General features: G+C 43.3%; 2 protein-coding genes across 3 annotated transcripts in view; both read right to left on the minus strand.

The window, feature by feature from the left end:
• Positions 1-1,540: 1,540 nt before the first annotated feature.
• Positions 1,541-11,741, minus strand: NOC4L (nucleolar complex associated 4 homolog). 2 transcript variants are annotated; one of them, XM_059827589.1, is made up of 14 exons: positions 11,621-11,741; positions 11,381-11,487; positions 10,980-11,087; positions 10,270-10,419; positions 9,552-9,651; positions 9,218-9,252; positions 9,064-9,114; positions 8,412-8,523; positions 7,725-7,785; positions 7,068-7,178; positions 5,580-5,743; positions 4,736-4,818; positions 3,698-3,811; positions 1,541-3,381 (listed from the first exon to the last, which is right to left on the minus strand). In XM_059827589.1, exons 2-14 carry the CDS (start codon positions 11,450-11,452, stop codon positions 3,262-3,264), a joined length of 1,281 nt encoding a protein of 426 aa, XP_059683572.1. In that variant the 5' UTR covers positions 11,453-11,487; positions 11,621-11,741; the 3' UTR covers positions 1,541-3,261. The 2 variants fall into 2 exon arrangements, with proteins under 2 accessions (XP_059683572.1, XP_059683573.1); XM_059827590.1 differs by lacking the exon at positions 9,218-9,252 and having other exon boundaries at positions 9,064-9,164.
• A 2,212-nt stretch (positions 11,742-13,953) lies between these two features.
• The window catches only part of EP400 (E1A binding protein p400), a 47,003-nt gene continuing 41,594 nt past the window's right edge, over positions 13,954-19,362 (minus strand). The window contains exons 48-52 of the mRNA XM_059827539.1: positions 18,903-19,098; positions 18,163-18,290; positions 17,357-17,518; positions 16,517-16,598; positions 13,954-14,704 (exon numbers count right to left, since the gene is read on the minus strand). Of these exons, the coding sequence (XP_059683522.1) occupies positions 14,439-14,704; positions 16,517-16,598; positions 17,357-17,518; positions 18,163-18,290; positions 18,903-19,098 (834 nt within the window). The 3' untranslated portion in view covers positions 13,954-14,438. The remainder of the gene's footprint in view (positions 14,705-16,516; positions 16,599-17,356; positions 17,519-18,162; positions 18,291-18,902; positions 19,099-19,362) is intronic.

Genomic DNA, 19,362 nt, shown 5'->3' on the forward strand with positions numbered 1-19,362 from the left:
GCTAGGGTGACTTTGAATGGCCTTTAAATGAATGAAAGCTCAGGAAAATAAACCAAGGGCAGTCCATTGCAACACAGAGAGACCTTATCACTGTCCTCTGGTGGGGGAATGAGGCAGTGATGGGTGGGCAGGGTGGGGGACTATGACAATGTTTTCCTAAAACTATCTTTTATGCTCACTGAAATAACCCAACAACAAAAACCCCCAGCACAGCCCTCTCCCCCCTCCCCACATCTGATAAAAATCAAATAATAACAGGAGTGACTTATGTGCTCTCTGCCTGGTACTTCAATCTGGCCTTCCAGTTAATACGCATTATGATTAAAGCATCTATAATCTGCAGTCTGTGGAGACCTGTAGAGCAGTAGCAGCAGCGGGTGTGCAGCCTGATAAGGGTTGTTCACTCAGTGCAGATGAAACTTTTAGTATTTGCAACTGCTGATTTTTTTTCTCCCAATGCCTCCTATTGAGGGGAGGGGGGTGAAAGTTTAAAGATAAAAGCTTGATGGAAGACCAGGTGGAATGTTTTTCCAAGGACAGGCAGGGGCTTAAAGCTATCTCCACCTAAGAGCTGGTTTAAGAACACTACTTCGGCAAGTGCAGCATCAGAGATGGGGGATGAAGTCTCTGGAAGACCTTCAAGGCTTGTCTAAAGTACACCCAGGCTTCAAGCTGTAAGCTCCTCTGAGCTGTCTGTGGTTTGTCTTGTCTGCTCCAAGCACAGTGGGGCTCTGCCGGGCATCACCACAAAATAATTAAGTCAGACCAGGTCAGCTGCATGTACTTTAAGCGCTAACAGCATTTCCAGCTCAGCACTGAAATATGCAGAGAGATCTGAAAACACACTGTGTCAGCCTGACCCTCCGTCTCAACATCAGCAGGAGCTGCCACGGTCAGCAGAGAGGGCGCTGGGAACGCACTTGAAAAAATAAATTGCATCTTGCTCCAATCAAGTCTCCATTAATTGCAGTACAGTAGTTAGGATCCACGGCTGGTGAAACAGTGAAGATGCTGGTGCTTTCATAGTCTTCCTCCTGGGAAAAAGCAAACCCCCTCCATTTCCAGCAGCATCCCTTTTCCAAGTGTACTGATAATATTTTAGTCTGTGGCCATTTGGTCTCAGAGATACAAGGCTCTGCCCACAAGGCAGCAGCAGGCTACATCAGAAGGCAGAAGCTGCTACTTTCCACCACTCCCCAGCAACTCCATCTGCCCCACATCTAGGGTGTCCTCATTTGGTGCCAGGAGACCCCAGGACGACAGACAGATGCACACAGCTTACGCAGCCCTTCAGATGCCTTGCTGACAGAAAGACTCTGCTTACCATCCATTCAGATGTAAGAACCAACCAAACTCCCTGATTTTCAACACCATGAAACCTGGACTTGCCCCATGCCCAAATGGTTTAATATTTCTGCATTTAAAAAAGAATCCTGACACTCCCGAGTGTTAATATTATGAAAGATATGAATGACGTTGCCCATCAGTAATTTCAGATAGATATAACTGGGCCAACCTGAGTAAAACAAAAACGATGCAAAAGGTATTAAATATATATATTTGTTCATTTCATCTGAAAGATATTAAACTTACATACTTCTTTCAAAGGTAGTTATGTGGTCCTCATTAGCATCAGAGCACTTCAAAATGTTTATTAGACACATACATACAACGTACATGTGATATAGGGAGATGTATTTCAGCTCTGACATACAAGGCTTGGGTGAACATGAACTGAGGTGTCTCAAATTGTAAGTTATCTCACAGCCACTCTGCCTTCCTACCACAGATACCAGAAGTCAAAGAAAAAAGAAAAGCAAGCTGGCCGGGGAGGACACAGGATTGCTTTTTCACAAGAGAACAACAAAGATTAAGACTTCTCTAAAAAACAACAACAAAAAAAAACCAACACAAAAAACCCCAAATGCTGAAAAACACCCAACTGAATTCAAAAGTATCAGAGAGAAGCAGTAGGGCTCTATACTCTGAGGACATGTCATTGTTTGGAAAGTATGAAGACAACTGGATGAAGAAAACATAACACTTAGTGTCTCCAAGAGCTGCAGTTTTCCTTGACTGCCAGAAATTAGATTTCTGGGCCTACACTTCCCTGACTGTATTCTTCTCCTCCACAAAATACGATTTCAAAATATGCAAGCAAAGTTAAAGTCTAATGAGATAACATTAAGTTGTTGAAAATGATTACAAAAAACAAGTCCTGAGTTTATCTGCGTTCTGAATAAGGAGCGTCTCTCGAACTTAAAACCTTGGGGGTGGGGGAACCTTATCAGAAGGCATTTCTGCATGACTTCTGGAACTATACGAAAAATCCAAATTAACAAAACCACCTAGTATCAGCGGACTAGTTAAAACTTCCATCAGCATCTGGATACACACTGGCCAGAGCTCCTATGATGCTTGCAGGCTGCAAGCAAAGCTACATTAAGCTGCTTATCATTCTGAAGCAAAAATCAAGGATTAGACACACCTCCCACTGCACATCAGTTGGCCTCCCTAGCTACAGCAGTCACCAGGATTATACTCTTTTCCAAAGCTCATGAGCATTTTGAAGTAAGCAGCCTTACAGCATGAGATGGATGTACATGAAGGAACATCAGCAACACTTCATAGGTGGAATTACTGAGCATCGTCTATGAGTTGTTTTGACAAACCTGAGCTTTCAATGCCTCGAATGTGAGAGTGTTAAGACAAGTACGTAGAAGCTAAACATCCCTCTGAAAACGCTGAGTTCAAAAGTGTACATAAAAAATATAATTAGAGTATCATCAGGTGTTTACAGCTATGTATTGAAGTCACTTGCTACAAACAGGTTATCAGCTCTAGTATGAAAGTAACACATCTGAAAAATAAGAGTAGTCAGAGACCGCACTTCCCCTCAGTCCCATCAAATGGCAGCAAGATGGTTTGTCAATGCAGTCACCGATCGCAGCCAGCACCAGCAGCTTTGGAGAAAAGGGCTGGAATCCCAGCAACAAACAAGTCCAGAAAAACTTGCTCTGATAGAAAATCCCTCCCAAATATCAGGCGGCAATGCACAAGCATGAGAAACAAGAAGCAACAAAGGAAAGTCCATCCATGGCTAGCGGCAAAGGTCACTGAAGAAGGCTGCACCCTTCTCGAGCAGTCCAGCTCTCATCACATGGAAATACTTCAAAGGCAGAACTGCCGAGCACAAGACATGAACTTTGTGCATGTCCCTAAGGTCAGTCAGATGTGCAGATGTGTTTATAAGAGATCATGTTAATCTAAAGTGAAGTGCTCTGCAGTAATATCATTTTTCTTCCCAAACAAACCTCGTACTTGCTCAAACTCCAGGGGCACATCAACAGCCGCCTTCTTCTTTACTTCTTTATCAAAAAGCTACAAAGAAAAAAAATAGAAGATATTGGCAAAACTCAGTACAAGCTCTTCACCCTGGCTGATAACACTGCTCACTCTAACCTCTTAGAAGATCCAGCAATAAACCTTTTATATAAAAAGCCATCCCTGTCACCACTGCTGCCTCATACTCCATTATTCAACAGACATTTTCCCATTTTCCCTGGCTCTGGTTAACCAAAAGTCAGTCTAGCTCCCTCCCAGCAGCAAGGCTGATGAAGAGGACATGGCTATTGCATCCAGGCACCAGTCTCCTTTCCTCTAGTTCCAATCCTTCTCAAAGGCACAGCAACACTACCTCATAAGCTGAGAGCTCCAGAAGCCCTGATATGTCATCCTCTATTTCAGACAGCGACTGGTTCAGGATAGCAGCTGCCTTGGCCACGTCTGGGTAATAATGGTTTTGTAGACACTGCAAAAGCAAGACAAATAGGAGATGGTCTACTAAGTACAGGGTAACACACATCCATCTGGATTCCCACACAGGTATCTGCCCCTTTGTTGGTCAAATCTTCAGCGAACATCAAATTCTGGCAGAGGCAAGTTTGCTGTACTGTGCTACTACAGAGCTTCAGGAAATCCTGATTTCAGCCACCTTTGAAACACATCAAAGGCCCCTCTCACCTGGTTCACATCCAGCTCAAGACAGATGGACTCCTCCGCAGGCCATGCCTACAATGCATAACCCAATTCTGCTACCTCCCATAGCCCTGATGCTGCATCCGAGATCCTGCTCTCTGGGCTTCCTGCTCCTGCACAACATTCTTGTTGCTGCTTCAGCCCCTTACAGCATTTAAATGGAAAGTGATAATCCTGGCATTAAGGTTTTAGAGCCATCAGGAGTAATTTAGCCAATTTCAACCTTCATATACCATCCCACAAACGATCCAGGTGAAAGGTGAGCATTACAGTCTTCTCTAGAATTTTTAAACCCATTTCTACAGAATGACCTAGCTGTACCCAATGAATTTCCATCAGTACTCAGCAAGTTCCTCTCTCCCCTCCAAAGCAAATAAAAAGCCTCATACATTTGCAGCTATTTTAGGTTTTTTCAGCTGTTAACTGCACACTTTTCAGCTGCGCAGTCAGATGTGTGCTCACAAGTCACCTACTAATTAGCACGTACGATTTCTCCAGGGTGTGGAATCCTTTGCCTCTTATGCTAGGAGAGAAAAGGATGCAGAGGAGAAAATCAGCCAGAAATTCATCTCATTTGCAAGACGTATGTCAGTAGGTTCTTGTAAGTTGGACTGCCCACGGCCAACATGTGTCAAGGAAGCAGCAAGGGTGGAAGAAGCTAATATCAGACGCAGATGTTCCTTTTTAGCTGACATACCTGAATCTCCCAGAGAGAGCTCTCCAAAGCCCTGCTTTTAGATGGCTCCTCCTCCTCCATAATATATGGATCTTCTGACATATCTAAGAAAACAGAGATACAGAGCTAATACCTTCCATGTGATGTACATAACCCCAAAGGGAACACAGAGACCCGGAGCAGTGCTGCAGCCAGAGCTGCTCCTTCCCAAGACATTCAGGGTGCAGGAACAAGCTGACACATCCCAGCACGACCCAAGAGTTGCTGTTTGCAGCACTACAGAATCATATTAAAGAGCGCAGGAAGTAGGGCACAAAGAACTAGAACAGTCTGATGCAAAAGGCATCTCAGGCAATTTTGAATGGTCACTACTGATGTTCAACACTGGTCAGTTAAATCAGAGAGATGAAGTAAACACTCAGGGGACCGCTGAGGCCTTAGTCGGGCCACCTACACAAAACCACTACAGACTGAAATCGAAGAGGTCTCTGGTTTCTGCATTCATTTTCTTCTCATTTCTTGAGGTGAACAAGACAAGCTCAGTGTCTGGTACATGACCCCCCAGCCCTTTATCATTTGGAAGTAGACTGGGGCAGTGTGCCAGGCTCAAAGCAACCTTCACCTGGGGAATCACAGAGGCAGGGGAGCCAACTGTGAGGCCCAAGGTCAGAGAACAGCAATGCAGGCAAGGTCTTCACAGTCAGAGAACTTGCAGGAGCAGCCTTTCCACAAACTCAAGGGACAGAGGGATCCTTCTAAACCTCAGAACTGGGGCTGGGATCTCCCTTCCTCCTCCACAGGAATCCTGCTCTTTATGATGTCTAAAGGCATAACATAAAACTCCCCTGCCCACCCTCCCTCTTACCTTCTGGCCCATCAGGTCTGTGTACTAGCACTCTGCACGCGGGGTGCCTCCGAAAGAGATTACAGATGAAGGGAATGACCATGAGTAGAGCCTCAGGAGGAGCAGTGAGGGCCAGGCGGGAGAGACGCTTTATAAATGCTGCTACCAGGTATGCCGGCAAGTGACTGTTGGAAAGGAGACAGAAGAAACCAGCATGTAAAAGTCCTAGCGAGTGAGCCAGCAGCCTCACCAATCCAAACAGCACGTCAGGTTAAAGATCAGTAGGGCTCTTCAGATTTTTTGGGCTCTGGAGTAAAGAGGAGCTATAAGAATCCTGATTTCAAGCAGTAACAGAGGGTCTTGTGCGCTCTCTGGAAAAAATTTGTGGGCATTTCCATTCAACGCATGAATAATCTCAAATCACTCCATGATTCAATCCAGATGCATGGCACCACTCCAGGCACTTGCCATAGCCAAGCACAGCTCTTGTACACGGTCATTCACCTGGCAGTCTTTATTCAGTCCTTTTATAAACTTCTGAGTGCTTGGCCAGGCAACCTTAATTTTATTCTTCTAATGTCGTTTTGTGGGTTTAATTAATACACGGGCCATGGTGTTAAATTTATGTATTACTTCCAGGACTAAAGCAAGCAGTACGGCTGTTAATGGGAACATAAAGCTGCCGTAACGTAAATGTGCAGGACAGGTTTTTTTTTTTTACGGTAAAAATGCAAATTTTAACAGCAATCAGCTCATCTAGGCACTTTCTTCAGGTCAGAAGAGCCAGGATGGAAGATGACAATTTTCAGCCACTCAGGCTTCAGCCCTAGGGTTTGCTACACCTGCAAGGCTCAGCAAAGCCACTGCACAGGACACCATCTGTCAGAACTTGTTATTCTCTCCGAAGTACACTGTGAATACAAGGGGTTTGATATCCAGTGCCTAGTGCTGAACTGTAAAGCGTTACTCTTGGTTTATTTTATAACATATGATGGCAACTCTATGACCAGCTGCTTATCTAGTTTCTTCCCTGCGTACAACGAATTGACAGCATCAAGACAGACTGTCAAACACTTTATATTTCAATGTTATATGTCTGCAAAAGTTCATCAATTTATCAACAGCTTTATGATCTATAAGAAGCCTGCAAATGTTACTTTTCCATATTCATAAAGATAGACAGAAAAATCATCACTTTCAGCCAAAGTGGAATACAGATCAAAATACATCCACAATCACTTGCAGATCAAACCCAGATAACTTAACTGCATTTTTACTTTCTGAAACTAGATGGCTGTGTGGCAAATCTTCAAAAATAGCACATGAAAAATTACACAACACTACCGTAGCACTCTTGGATTCAGTTTTCTCGGTAAAAGTGAATCTAATCCAGTAGGCACACTTAATACATTACATCCAGACATGTGGGGGACTGTTCAAGAACAGCCTCTGGCCAACAGAAAAGCAGGAGGAAAATATGTGGACATACATAATAAAGATGCTACTTACGACGAAGACAAAAACAGATCAGCCAAATGGAAAAAGCGGGCTCGGTACTTCACGTGATATATAGAAGGGTCTAAAAGACTGTACAACTTTTTGTAAAAGTCAGGATATTCCCTGTTAAAAAAAAGGAAAAAGACAACATCCATTAGTGATGTACAATGGGACTACACTGTGTCTAAATGTTTCTGTGCTTTCATTATAGACTACCCCAGACCACTGCTGTGCTCTGTTTAGCTTTCTCAGGCTTCTCTCCACAGCCACCACTTGAAAACAAGCTGTAAGGTGAATTTATGGCTCTTGCAGTGCCCAGCCATTTTCAGGATGTGAAGCTATGCCCGTTGACTGCAAATGGTGCAGGATCCAGTGAAAGGCACACCAAAGACTACAGCTTCACTATGTAATCAGATCAATGGAAATCAGTTTTCAAGTGCTGAGCAACCACAGTCTGGAGAAGAGGATATTTTGGCTCAGCTGAAAAAAAACCATCAGACTATCAGAAAAGCTCAGCATCCAAACAGCTGAGCCTCTTGTGCAGAGTTTGGCTTTCTCATGGGAGAATTTTAAAGCCTGAAGATGTGTAGAATCCATTTCAGTTCCTTTATAGAAAGATATAAATGCAAAAAAACATGTTCCTTCAAACAAGATGCTCTTTTCACTTACAGATTATGCTGATGAATCAGGATAAATAATCCATTTAAGGCTAGAAGACTGATTGCTCCACCTGTAAGAAAGCAGGCAGGTATCAACACAATAAGAAAATAAATATCAGCTTCAACTTGTTTCTATTACAAAACGTTCCCACAAGGAAAACAGAACTAAGAGTACCTGAAATTAGAGCCAGCACAATGGCTGTAAGGTAACACAGTTTCATCTAAAACCATTGAGAGGCTCATAAATTACTTACAAAGATTACGCTGTGGTTTAGAAGAACAGGCTCTGAAGGACTAAGAGACACACACATGCTGCACTAATCCCCCAAGAAAGCCACACTGGGGACACAAAGGTCTCCTCAAAAAGGACATTTCTGTAGGAATCGGCAGATGCAGGCCAGGTATCAGCATTGCTGGCTGAACTCTGTATTTAAAAGAAATCACTCCAGCATTCTACCCTTCCCAAAGCCTTAAATACATATCCTTACCTACAAGGAGCAACAACACTGACAAACACAGGTAAAAACATCTCACTTTCAGGGACAACAGAGTTCACACTAGTTCCTTAGCTTCATCCCAGCCAAAAGTACACCTATTTCATCACCCAGGCCGTGGTGTTGCATCCAGCAGCCCTTCTAAGTCCATACATTCCACACTGCAGAGCCTCACGAAGAACAAAAAGCCTGTTTTCACTCACCTATGTCATAGGACACTGTCAAGAAGTCCATCATGAGAGTGGGCTCATTCATGTAAGGCAGGATGGAGTCATGCAGAATGACAAGAACTTTTTTGTAAAGGCCTGTGGGTAGCTGTGAAGACCAAAACAATACAGTGAAACAATCATTGCAGGGAGAACTCAGAGAGCAAAAGCAACCCATGGCTCAAAAAGGCAATGTGCAAACAGAAGGGAATGTGCCAGGACAACACAGAATGGCTTGCAGCAACAGTTCCCAAATGGGAGAGTTTACAAGTAACACCTGACAATTAAGTTCCTTCAAAGAAGCAGGTGCTCACAACTAAAAGTGTCATCACAGCTCAGAGGGGAAAATCACCAGCAAAAAGGCTTGGGAACTGGTGAACAGAGGTTGTTACCCTGCAGATCATTCCTTACAGGCAAACTTGTTCAAGGCGGGGAAAAAAGGCTGAGAGTTAAGGAGAAGCACCACACCGTACATGAGGTCATGTTTCTCAGCAGAAGAACAATCCAGCAGAAATGGTGACTGGGCTGTTCTCATCTGACACTGAGAGCACAGCGGGGTCCTACCAGGAGCTGCATGCAAGGACAGCCACAGCTTCTAATGATTAGCAATTGGAAAGCAACGCAGATCAGCAACAGAAGTAACACTCACCTTGTGCTTCAAAAAACTGAGCCACATTTTCTCAAACGCCTGTTTGTGTGCCTTAAAACAGAATTGCAAACAGTGAGTTAAACACACTGGTGTAGATAAAGCTCTATTTTAAGCAGGTAGAATTTCAACTCTGAAGCACCAAATGAACAGTTACCTGCAGCTTCGACACTTTCAATTCCTCCCAGTTATCTAAGAAGAAAGGGAAAACAGATGTTGAACTTGAAATGGATGTTTAAAATATTAAAATGACCCTTTTTTACTTAGTCCTTTGATATCCTAAAAATTTAGGTTGAAGTCCTTTTCTTGACACAAGGCCATGACAGCCCCACTGTAAACTGAGGAATGTGGATTTTGTAATACTGTTTAGAATCACTGTGATCAGAAGCAGACATTTCTCATTAACAAACAATAATAGAGTCTTTACACAATAAAAATCTTAAACCTGATTTTCCTTTTCATACACAGTTCTTCATGTGGAGCTTACTAACCTTGCTTCACCATAAATTTGACCATGTCACACTCTTTGTTCGGCATGTTAATGGGTGAAATGAGGGAAAATACGTTCTGCTGGTAAAATGGCAGCGGCCTCTGAGAAAAAAAAAGCATATAATCAAACATGAAGCAAGTTCCACAACAGATGGTAAGATGCTGGACTTCAATATTGCCCTATTTCCCAAGCACTGAATATATTTAGGAAAGAAAAAGGAAAGGAAAAATGCTGGTGGCTGAACTACATACTGATGTATCCTCTATTGCTGCCTCGTCCTGGAGTATTACTTGTTTGCCTAACACAAAACGTATCGCTGAATGAATTCTGGTTTAACAAAACTGGTGCATCCAATTAAAGAAAACAGACTCTTCTTCTGCACCAGAGAGAGAATAGAATTAAAAGTTCTGCGTGTGCCACCCGAGCTGCAGAGATTTGGGTAAAACAGAAGCCAGAGCCCCGACCAGGTTTTGCAAGAACAACAGTATGTGTGTCTTGAACTACTTCCAATTTCAGACTGAAGACAGTCTTAGCATAATTGGCGTACACTGAGAGCACGAAAAAAAATAAAAAAAAAAAATCAGTGCCTTCAAGTAAGCACACTCATTTCTCTTGCTTCCAAAGTCTTTCTATACACCGCTAGTCCCTCCCTGCTTCACGCACAAGACAGACATTTCAGAGCAGTTTATCCAGACCCACCTCAACAGTAACAATGTTACCTCTTTTGTCTTCTGCATGACTTGTCCGATATTCTCAGTGACTGCCTTTATGACAAAGTACCGAATGTCATCATACTCCATATATTCTTGAAAGCGAGAGATCAGGAGTGAAGCGTCCTCATTTAAGGGAAGTAACCCATCAACAACTACCTAACAGAATGTTTGTAAAGGAAAGCAACAAGTCAGTCTCTTACAGTACTGGAGCAGACAGCGAGCTATGATGGCTGAGAGCACCATCCTGTCTTTCTGAAAGGCAGCTAGCATAGCTGTGTGCTGCTTGCCCCAGAGCAACGTTCACAAGCCATTTTGACAAGCCCTCCTGACCTCCAAGATGGGCCCCTTCGATCAAGGACAATGTCGTTTAGAGATGACACGGTGGCTGAACTGGGGGCAGTACCTTCCCTCTCATGTCCCAATCATTGCAAGTGAGGCCGTGAGGCCAGGACTCCAAAAAACCATGACAGAACTGGTGCCTCATAAACACCCAGGAACCCAGCTCGAACCTGTACAAGGCAGCTGCTCCCACACCTGCAGGTGTCACCTCACCAGGGACAGAAGCTCCAGGTCTCGGTCCTCTCTCTAGACCACCACCCTCCCTTCACCCTGAAAACCTCCTAGCTTGAAATTTTAGTCCTGGAGAAGGTGAGCACGTGAGGTCATGTGTGCCATCAGGTAACTGGCAGGAGGAACTTTTCAGTTCTGCAGCTTACCTTAAGAAGTTGATGAGGAAAAGTTAAACTCCCCTTCCACTCTACTTTGATCAATGGATATTGCGCCTCCAACTCGACAAACTTCATGAGGGTGCAGAGTGACAACTCCTTTAAAAAAAAAAAAAAAAACCAACAACAGAAAAAAACCCCACCTCAACAAGGACACTGGGGTCAGACCCAAAGGAGGCAAATTCTAAAGGAGGAAGAATGAAATAAGATGTTCTTCACTGAGAAAGCTGCGTGCCTGCTACTAGCCAGCTGGTGAGCAGAGGGGAGCCAGAACACCAGCAATGTCTTACAGCACTGCCTGTCCTCCCACACTGAAACATTAGTGATAACTGCTTCGGCATCACAGGGGACCCCGACGTGAACCTGGTTCTCAGCGCAGGCTCAGGACCTACCTTGACCTGGAAGGCGTGGTGGCCCAGCAGCTCCGCCAAGCAATCCACGCAGTCGTTGTAGCGGTGCCTCATCCATATCTTGTATTTGTCCTCAGCGCTGCAGTTATCTGAAGGGTGAAACACAGACAAGTCTTGAAAGCTCAGACCGGCCGGGACGAGCCCCAGGGAGACGCGACCCAGGCTCGGGGCCCTGCCTCTCCCGGGACACGGCCGCAGGAGCCCCCCCGGCTCTCGACTCACCGGCGAGAGAGGCCTCCTCGGCGGGCAGCTGGCCCACGAACAGCTCCCTCCGCTTCAGCAGCGCCCCGAAGAGCCGGCTGCAGGTCCTGGCGGCGCAGAGGACCTCCTCCTCCTCCTGGCCCTGGGGAAGAGCGCGTCTCTGAGGGGAGGGAGGGAGGCAGGGCGGCCCGGCGCGGCCCCGCTCCGAGCCGCGGCCCTCAGCCCCCCGCACCGCCCCACCGGCCGCCCGGCCTCGGCCCCCCGCCCGCCCCGCGGCCCGGCCCGCACCGCCAGCAGCTCCAGGATCTCGAAGACGCGGTTGGCGTTGCCGCGGCTCCCCAGCACGGCTTCCAGGCAGGAGGCAAGCGCGGCGGCCTGCGCCATGCTGCCGGCGGAAGGGCGGGCGGCGGGAAGAGGAACCGGCGGCTGCTCCGCCCGCAGGCGGGGCCGGGCTCGGGGCTCGGGGCCCGGGGCTCGGGGCCCGCAGCGCGCCAGCCTAAAAACCGCATCTGTGAGGTAAAACTGCCCGAGCCCCCCCCTCCCGTGGGGCAGCGCCCTCCCCCGCGCGTTACAGAAGGCAGGGCAAGGCGGTGTTATAAAAATGTACACTTTATTACACCTTCAGGTAGGATACATGACTATTCCTTACAGTCCTACTGGATCAAGTACAAATGCTTATGTTCATCAGTTATTTACAGGTTGACTTCCTAACACACTCCTGGGAGAAAGACACATCAAAAGGAAAAAAAGAAGAGAGAAAAAAAGGTGATTTTTATCTTCATTAACTGACCTAAACAAGAAACAATTGCCTCTTTAGACACCAAATCAGACCAGCACAACGATGCAGTCAACAGCTTTCCCACTGTTGCAAGTGTTTCCCCCCCCCCGACTTTCATGCACATAAGAGCTAAACATTTAAAAGTAAAACTGGGGCTAACTAAGCAATATTTTTGGATGAGCAACACTATACTGTACACAGTGTCAGTTATCCGCTACCACTGCATCTGCTTTGTATTTTAAACTATTCCGCTGCCAACGCTACCAGCTTCGCGGCTAGTAGTGAAGTTTAGGTAATGGCACAAACCAGTGGTTCAGCAGGGTCAGGGGAATACTACTGCATGCACAAACAGCTTAAAACAACACAACAATGCCCCCGTATTTGCAGATCTGAGGGTCCAAGAAAAAGAGGATGCAGGAGAAAAGAGGTATAAAATAAAAAAAAAAAAAAAAAAAAAAATCAGGAACGCTGCCTGACCCAGTGTTTACATTTGTGATCTTAACAGAATGGGCTGTACCTATCCTTCTTAAAACAGAGGAGCTGACTGGGTATTCTTTCTTGTTTAAGCCATTTGGATTGCCAGGTACCAATAGGTGTGTACATACAGAGGTAAGAACAAAAGATACACTTTCCTTGCCTTTAAATAGGCTCCCCTCCTAAAAGAGTAAAAAGATCACAGAATGGAAAAATCATTTTAAAACCATCTCAGAATGTTATAATCTTATCTGAATCTTACAGTTTTATGGCCAAAGTAAAATAAATCCATTCAAGCTACCAAGAGCTTTTTGATTCCTCACTCACTGCTGTCTGCAAAGAGTCTGGTTTTCATTTTATGCAAGAAAAGTAAAGAAAACCCCCCCACAGTTCTATGCAGCTTTTTGCTTGTTTTTTTTTGTTTTTCGTAATAGTAAGGCAAACTGATTTGGAGGAAGAGGCCACGCTCTATTCACATCCAAAATACCCACCTGAAGATACATTCATCATTAGCTTTAGTAAAAGAATAGTACAAAAGTTAGATCTTACTCTTTACACAGTTGAAGAATTAGTCTTAGATTTAATCTCACTACTCTCCCCTTCCCCCAGCCCCCCACCCCCCCGAGCTGAAAGCTGAGTAGAAAGTACTGAACATTTAAACATGTTGCAAGAGCAAAATGAAACTGAGAGATTGAATTTTATCAGTTGGAGAGTTTCCTTGACGGAAGTCCCATGAAAAACAGCTATGGATCATTTGTTTAGCTGTATCCACCAAACAATTCTTTTACAAAAACAACAAATAAAAGGGCTACACTTTAATACACATCTACTATCAACACAGTATTTACTCAGTTCATGCCTAAAATATCCATTATCTTAAAGTGAAATATGAGAATGAGCGCACAGGTTGGGTGATTCAGTAAACTGTACACAAAACTACTAACAAACATTTTAAAAGACTTACAAAAATGGATAATGAAACTTTTTTTCCTTTTTAATTACATATACTTACAGGTTTTCACATTTATTGGCTAAACGTTGCAGGGAGCACTTCAGATGTAAGTTAGATCTTCCAGAGGTATTTACCTCAAGCGAGAACAACATGCAGCTTTTATACAGATGGAAAACACTTTGCTATATTAGCCACACTTGGTTCTTTGAACGGCTTCACCATGGATACTGAGCGCACATCCAAACTATAGCAAAGAACTGCATATTCCCACGGGCAGTTTGTGGTATACTAACATAGATGAATTTTACTGACATTTATGGCATATTACCTTTTTACTTTCGTGAAGCTGGGCAGAATTTAAATGTAAGTAATGTTTGCTTTATCTGGTTTGAATGAGCACAGAGAAAACTGGCAGAATGCATCCTGTACAAGTTTTGGGTGCTAAACAGTTGCTAATATGCTGAAGTTATATGAGAGTGTCCATGTTTAAATGTTCACCAGCAAAAAACCTTCTGCTAATAAAAAAAAAAAAATAGAGGTGGTTTGTCTTCATTTGGATGTTTGGAGTAGCTTCTCACTTGGCTTAGCAAACAAGAAATGCTGTGTTTCCCTGTTACTGCATTTTAATAATTAGTTCAACTTGGTTTGGTAGGTGCCTTTAATCTGACAGTAGGTGTCCTCATTTGTACTTTTGCTTGCTGATTCTGGGCTTCAGATGTTGCTGGTGTCTGGGCTGGATTCTGTACACCTGGAGCCTGGATCTGGGGAGATGCTGTTGTCACGACTTGCTGTTGTATCAGTTTCTGCTGGACGACCTGAGCAGTAGCAGTTGTTGCAGGAATCACCTGAACCTGCTGTTGACCTGCTGTCGTCTGAGAAAGTGTCACAGTTTGGGGTTGAGCTTGTACCTAGACATTAGGATGACAAGGCAATTACAAAAGAATAGTTTGGCATTAAACTGACCATTCATTACATTTCCGCTTTACAGAAGGCATCTTACTTATATAAGCATTTGCTCTCTTGACTGACAAGCATCTTGGACAAAGTAGGAAGGCTGGGAGGGATTCTGGGAACATAGGCTCTGTGGTTTCACTGAGAAACACCGTTCTGTCACATTTTCTAGAGCCTTATAAATCAGAACTAAGAGCCATGATGCCTGTAACTCAGATCTCTGCAGTGCAAATCAAAGGACATTCCCCCAGATCCTCTACAGAAGATAGATGGAAGGTAAAAAACCCTCACTGGATAAACAGGAAAATTCCTGTACTGCAGAAGTGAAGGACCAGGGAAAAGAACAGAGGGATAGACGGAGGATCAAAGAGGTTAAAACGCCGACTCTGCACCCATGTTGTGACAATAAATACAGCCCCTGAGGCTTCCTACCAGTCTCTGACATTACTCTTTCAGACTACAGCTGCCAGTCTCCATTGCCAGTTTAGGGTAGAACAGTTTGAACTCCACCCAGAAATCTAATTTTCATAGCTCTGCCCAGAGCAAGGGATAAAAAAATTCAAAGTCTCCTTTTTCAGAGGACAAGGTAATGAAAACCGAGCAGCTTCAGCTGCCTTTGTCAGATGCAGAAGCCAAGGGCTTCTCCAGGGGAAAGCTAACTCTTGACCGATCCAATAGGAATCCACTGGGAAACACTAAAAATGCAGGTAAAAAGAATGCCACATACATATCAAGACCACAGTTTTAAAAATACTTAGCATGGCCTCATCCTACTGCCACTGATGTCACTGCCATGTATGGGAGGGGAGCTGTTTATTTGTCTTTTTTACCATGGACTTCAACAGTCCCAGAGTTATGCCAACATTAAAAGCTAGATTTTCAAAAGTCATTTATGTCCCTTGAAAAATTATCTAGGAGCTCTTACTGACTACACAGGACAACTCAACTTGTGTTGATTGACGAGGTTTCTACTCCCTGCTGTCTACCTTGCCCTTGAAGCATTCACATCTGAGCTGGTTATCAGTCAGCTTACACCACTTTATCATCGCTTTAAGATAAACACTCACAGATTTTATTCTGCACTAAAGCACTGCACTATGAACTGTGACAGATTAAGAGCCAATTGGCTGAGATTTTTGTGCACCAAAGGCAATAACTTCATCCACTGTCCAAAGTCAAATCATTCATGCCAATCAACTACATAAGTTATGCCTGCTGCAAATGGTTTGAATGACATTGTTCTAAACAGTGTAAAAAAACTGCCTGGTAGTTAGGGGAGGGGACACCAAACTGTTTGACCTTCTCTTGCCCCAGTCCCGTCTGTTATCATACCACATTTAGAACAGACACCACACCATTCTGACTTGGCACAGCTTTATAAACTAGAACAAAACTAATTGTTACCGAATTTTATAGAGCAAACTCAGATGGTGCTCATTAGTTCAATTATTTGCTATCTTGACTATACATCACAAGAAACCAATTTTTAAAAGTTCTTTCAGCTCTAGAAAACATTTTTAAAATCTGTTTTGCAGCTTATCTACAGTGATGAACAAACACTGCTCCATCTACCAAAGTTTTAGACTAGAGAATATACAGCAGCTGACTCAGTATTCACATGATTCGTTTTTATAGAAGGGCACTTGCTATATCCTTCAAAAATACTGCTTATGCCACACATAAGGTGAAAAATACACGTATTCCAAATAAATGAGCTTCAGTAGGGTCATGTTTCTGGTGCTGCATTTGACAAGCGCAAAACCTACCTGTTGGGAAACTGAAACCATCTGTTGAATGTTCGCAACAGCAGCCTGTTGCTGGACCACTTGTGGAAGTTTTGCAACCTGTACAGACATGAAATAAAGAAAGATGTGGTCAAAATAAAAAATTGCCAATAGCAGCAAAACACCATACCTATCAAAACCGCTACCAAGTGAAAACCTTTCCAAAGTCCTGTTCATGGTAAGTTGCAGCTTGGCATTCTCAGTGGTACTGAAGTTTTGTAAAACTTTTTAGATCAGTGTATTGAAGAACTTAACTAGGAGAGGAAGAGGAAAAGTTGTATTTTTAATTTTAACTGCAACATACTCATTTCCTCCTAACTATATATAAAATCAAAGGGAGCACAGACATTCTAACAGGCTACATTATCTTAGATACACTTTTGAAAAAGTAAAGCTTCCAGTTCCTAATCCCCTTCTTTTTCCTTGGTTAGACTGATCCAGTTATGCAGAAAAGAAGATAACTGAACTGTCACCTACTCTTGGCTGCCCGAGATTAGGCTGGGAGGCTGCACCAGAAAACAGGAAGTACTCTGGCTGAATTTTCCTTAGTAAACACAGCATGGAATCCCTTCTTAATAAAAAGGAGTGACTCTATTTATTTATTTCAAAGAGGAAAGGCGAACTTACAGCTCAGATAGTTCCTCTGACCTGCTATAAGGCCACATATTCAGCACCAATGAATGTTATTATAAAGTCAATTTAAACAAATGTGTGACTAGAATTAAAATGAGTGGGTGCTAAAATGCTACATCACCTGTCATCTTTACAGTTCTCCAGTCACAGTAGAGTTTAAAGGTGTAAACCTGTGTTACCTGTACCTGAATCTGGGCCTGTACTTGCTGGGTTCCACCTGGTTTCTGGGTTTGGGAAATTGGAGTTGTTAAGAACTGTGTTTTAATGGCAGGCTGCGTAGTGTAAGTTACTTTTTGTTGCTGTGAAGTCTGCTGTTGGGTTTGGACCGTAACCTGTTGAGCATTTATCTGCAGAAGAGAAAAAAAGGCATCAATAACTGTATGTGTATTTTAAAGAATGGGTACGTAGCTAACACAATTAATTACATTTAATTATTGAAACAAAATCCTCCCAGGATTAGTAACAGCAAAATGAGCACTAGGCGAAAGCTTTCATGCATTTATACAAATATCCTGAATCACTTGAAGTATTCACTGAAAAGGCTGTCTTACACACATGCACATATATGCACACTTCATATGACAATGCACTTCCAAAAAACCATATGGGTGGCTGATTGATAGCAAAGCCTATGAGAACATGACATTTCAGGAGAAAGTGTATTTTGCACAAATTGTATTGTAAATAGTGAAAATCTTTGGGAATTTTCCACATCTGGTTATATTAGAAGTGACTAAAGAGAGTCTTAATCTTTGCTACTTTAAAAAAGGAAAACCCTGACTGGGGCATGAGATATCACACCAAACACCCGCCTTATTGAAAAATTTATTAAGCACCTGACAAGGCATGTGAGAAACCATTCTCTCTAGATATACTTAAGATTCACGCCTAGAAATACTGACTGACTCTCTGGGAGTGTCCTCGTAATTCAGAGCTGAAGCTTGACAACTACAGAAGCATTACATAACTCCATGGGAGAGCAAACAAGTACCTTTTGCTGCACAGTAGCTTGACCCTGTGCAACCTGAGGCTGGATAGCTTTCTGTTGCTGTGCTGCTTGATGATGCTTGAGTTTTAGAAGCTGCTGGACATGCAGTGGCTGTGCAACTACCGTCTGGCCTCCTGAAAATTACAAAAATAAGAGTCTTCATTTTATTGCTTTGTCCCAGTAATCACAGCTTGCAAACACAGATTGTGCTTTTTATAGACTCACACATCTGCATAGCTTTGAGCACCAACAACCCACTGATTTTAATGGGAATAAGACATATGATTTTGACAGTGGAGAAAAAAAACGTGCTGTTATCTAAGGGCATGAGTAAGCTAACTTTGTGTTCTAACAATAATCTTCCTACAGGAAAAATTCTGTCCATACTACAGGAGACTGTTATGAAATACAAGTCTTCCTATTTCCATTTTGCATTTTTTTAAAAAATTAGGAAATTAGCACGTCTTTATTTTTAAAACTGTATCTGCTCGCCTACTCTCATGCACAGATTTTTAAAAAAAAAAAATCAACCACATCTGGCTAAAGAATCATGCTAACCTCCAGATTAAATGCAGTAAGTGTAATTCTCTTACCTCATTTTTGAAACGAACAGGAATGCAACCTCTATCACTTCAGTTTTTAAAAAGCGTGACTGTCCCACAGAAGACATTACTTGAAACATCCTACTTTTAAAAAAGCAGGATTTAAAATTTTATTATGTTTTAGCAAGTCTGTTGACATACCTGCTGCCTTCTGTGGCTGCCCAATGGCAACACTAATGCCGGCAACAGTAACAGGGAGCGTAGTGACACCCGCAGATGACACAACAGCAGCTGGAACAGACACCACTGGAGGCTTCGCCAAAGCAACCTGTGCTGCTTGCGGAGTTTGGGCCTGGATCTGTCCTTGTGCTTGAAGCTGGGAAGCAGGAACACGAGTCTAAGTAGTAAGGAATGAAGATTATTGTACTGGCACAAAAAGTATTTGCTGCATATAACAGGTCATTATAAACTGATAGTTGTAAATGTTTCTAAATATAATTGCTCCTTTACAGTAATAGAATTCAGAGATGGTACCAGTGGATACGCGCAATTTAAAGCTATTTATGTTACAGCTGTATCTTTTGTACTGCATAAGTAATGCAAAGGGAACTCGTGTGTGTGAATGACCAATACCCAGTTCACTTAAACCAGCAAAGAGAAT

The sequence above is a fragment of the Gavia stellata genome, chromosome 21, assembly GCF_030936135.1.
Source record: "Gavia stellata isolate bGavSte3 chromosome 21, bGavSte3.hap2, whole genome shotgun sequence".
Classification (NCBI taxonomy): Eukaryota; Metazoa; Chordata; class Aves; order Gaviiformes; family Gaviidae; genus Gavia; species Gavia stellata.

What these genes read in the sequence shown, in the direction of transcription:
- NOC4L (XM_059827590.1), bottom strand. Translation starts at nt 11,452, where the DNA reads ATGAGGCACCGCTACAACGACTGCGTGGATTGCTTGGCGGAGCTGCTG. An exon ending in GATCTGTTTTTGTCTTCGTC is followed by an intron (nt 5,744 to 7,067) that starts GTAAGTAGCATC and finishes CCTTTCCAACAG; the next exon opens with TCACTTGCCGGCATACCTGG. An exon ending in TGGAGCTCTCAGCTTATGAG is followed by an intron (nt 3,382 to 3,697) that starts GTAGTGTTGCTG and finishes TTTTCTTTGTAG; the next exon opens with CTTTTTGATAAAGAAGTAAA.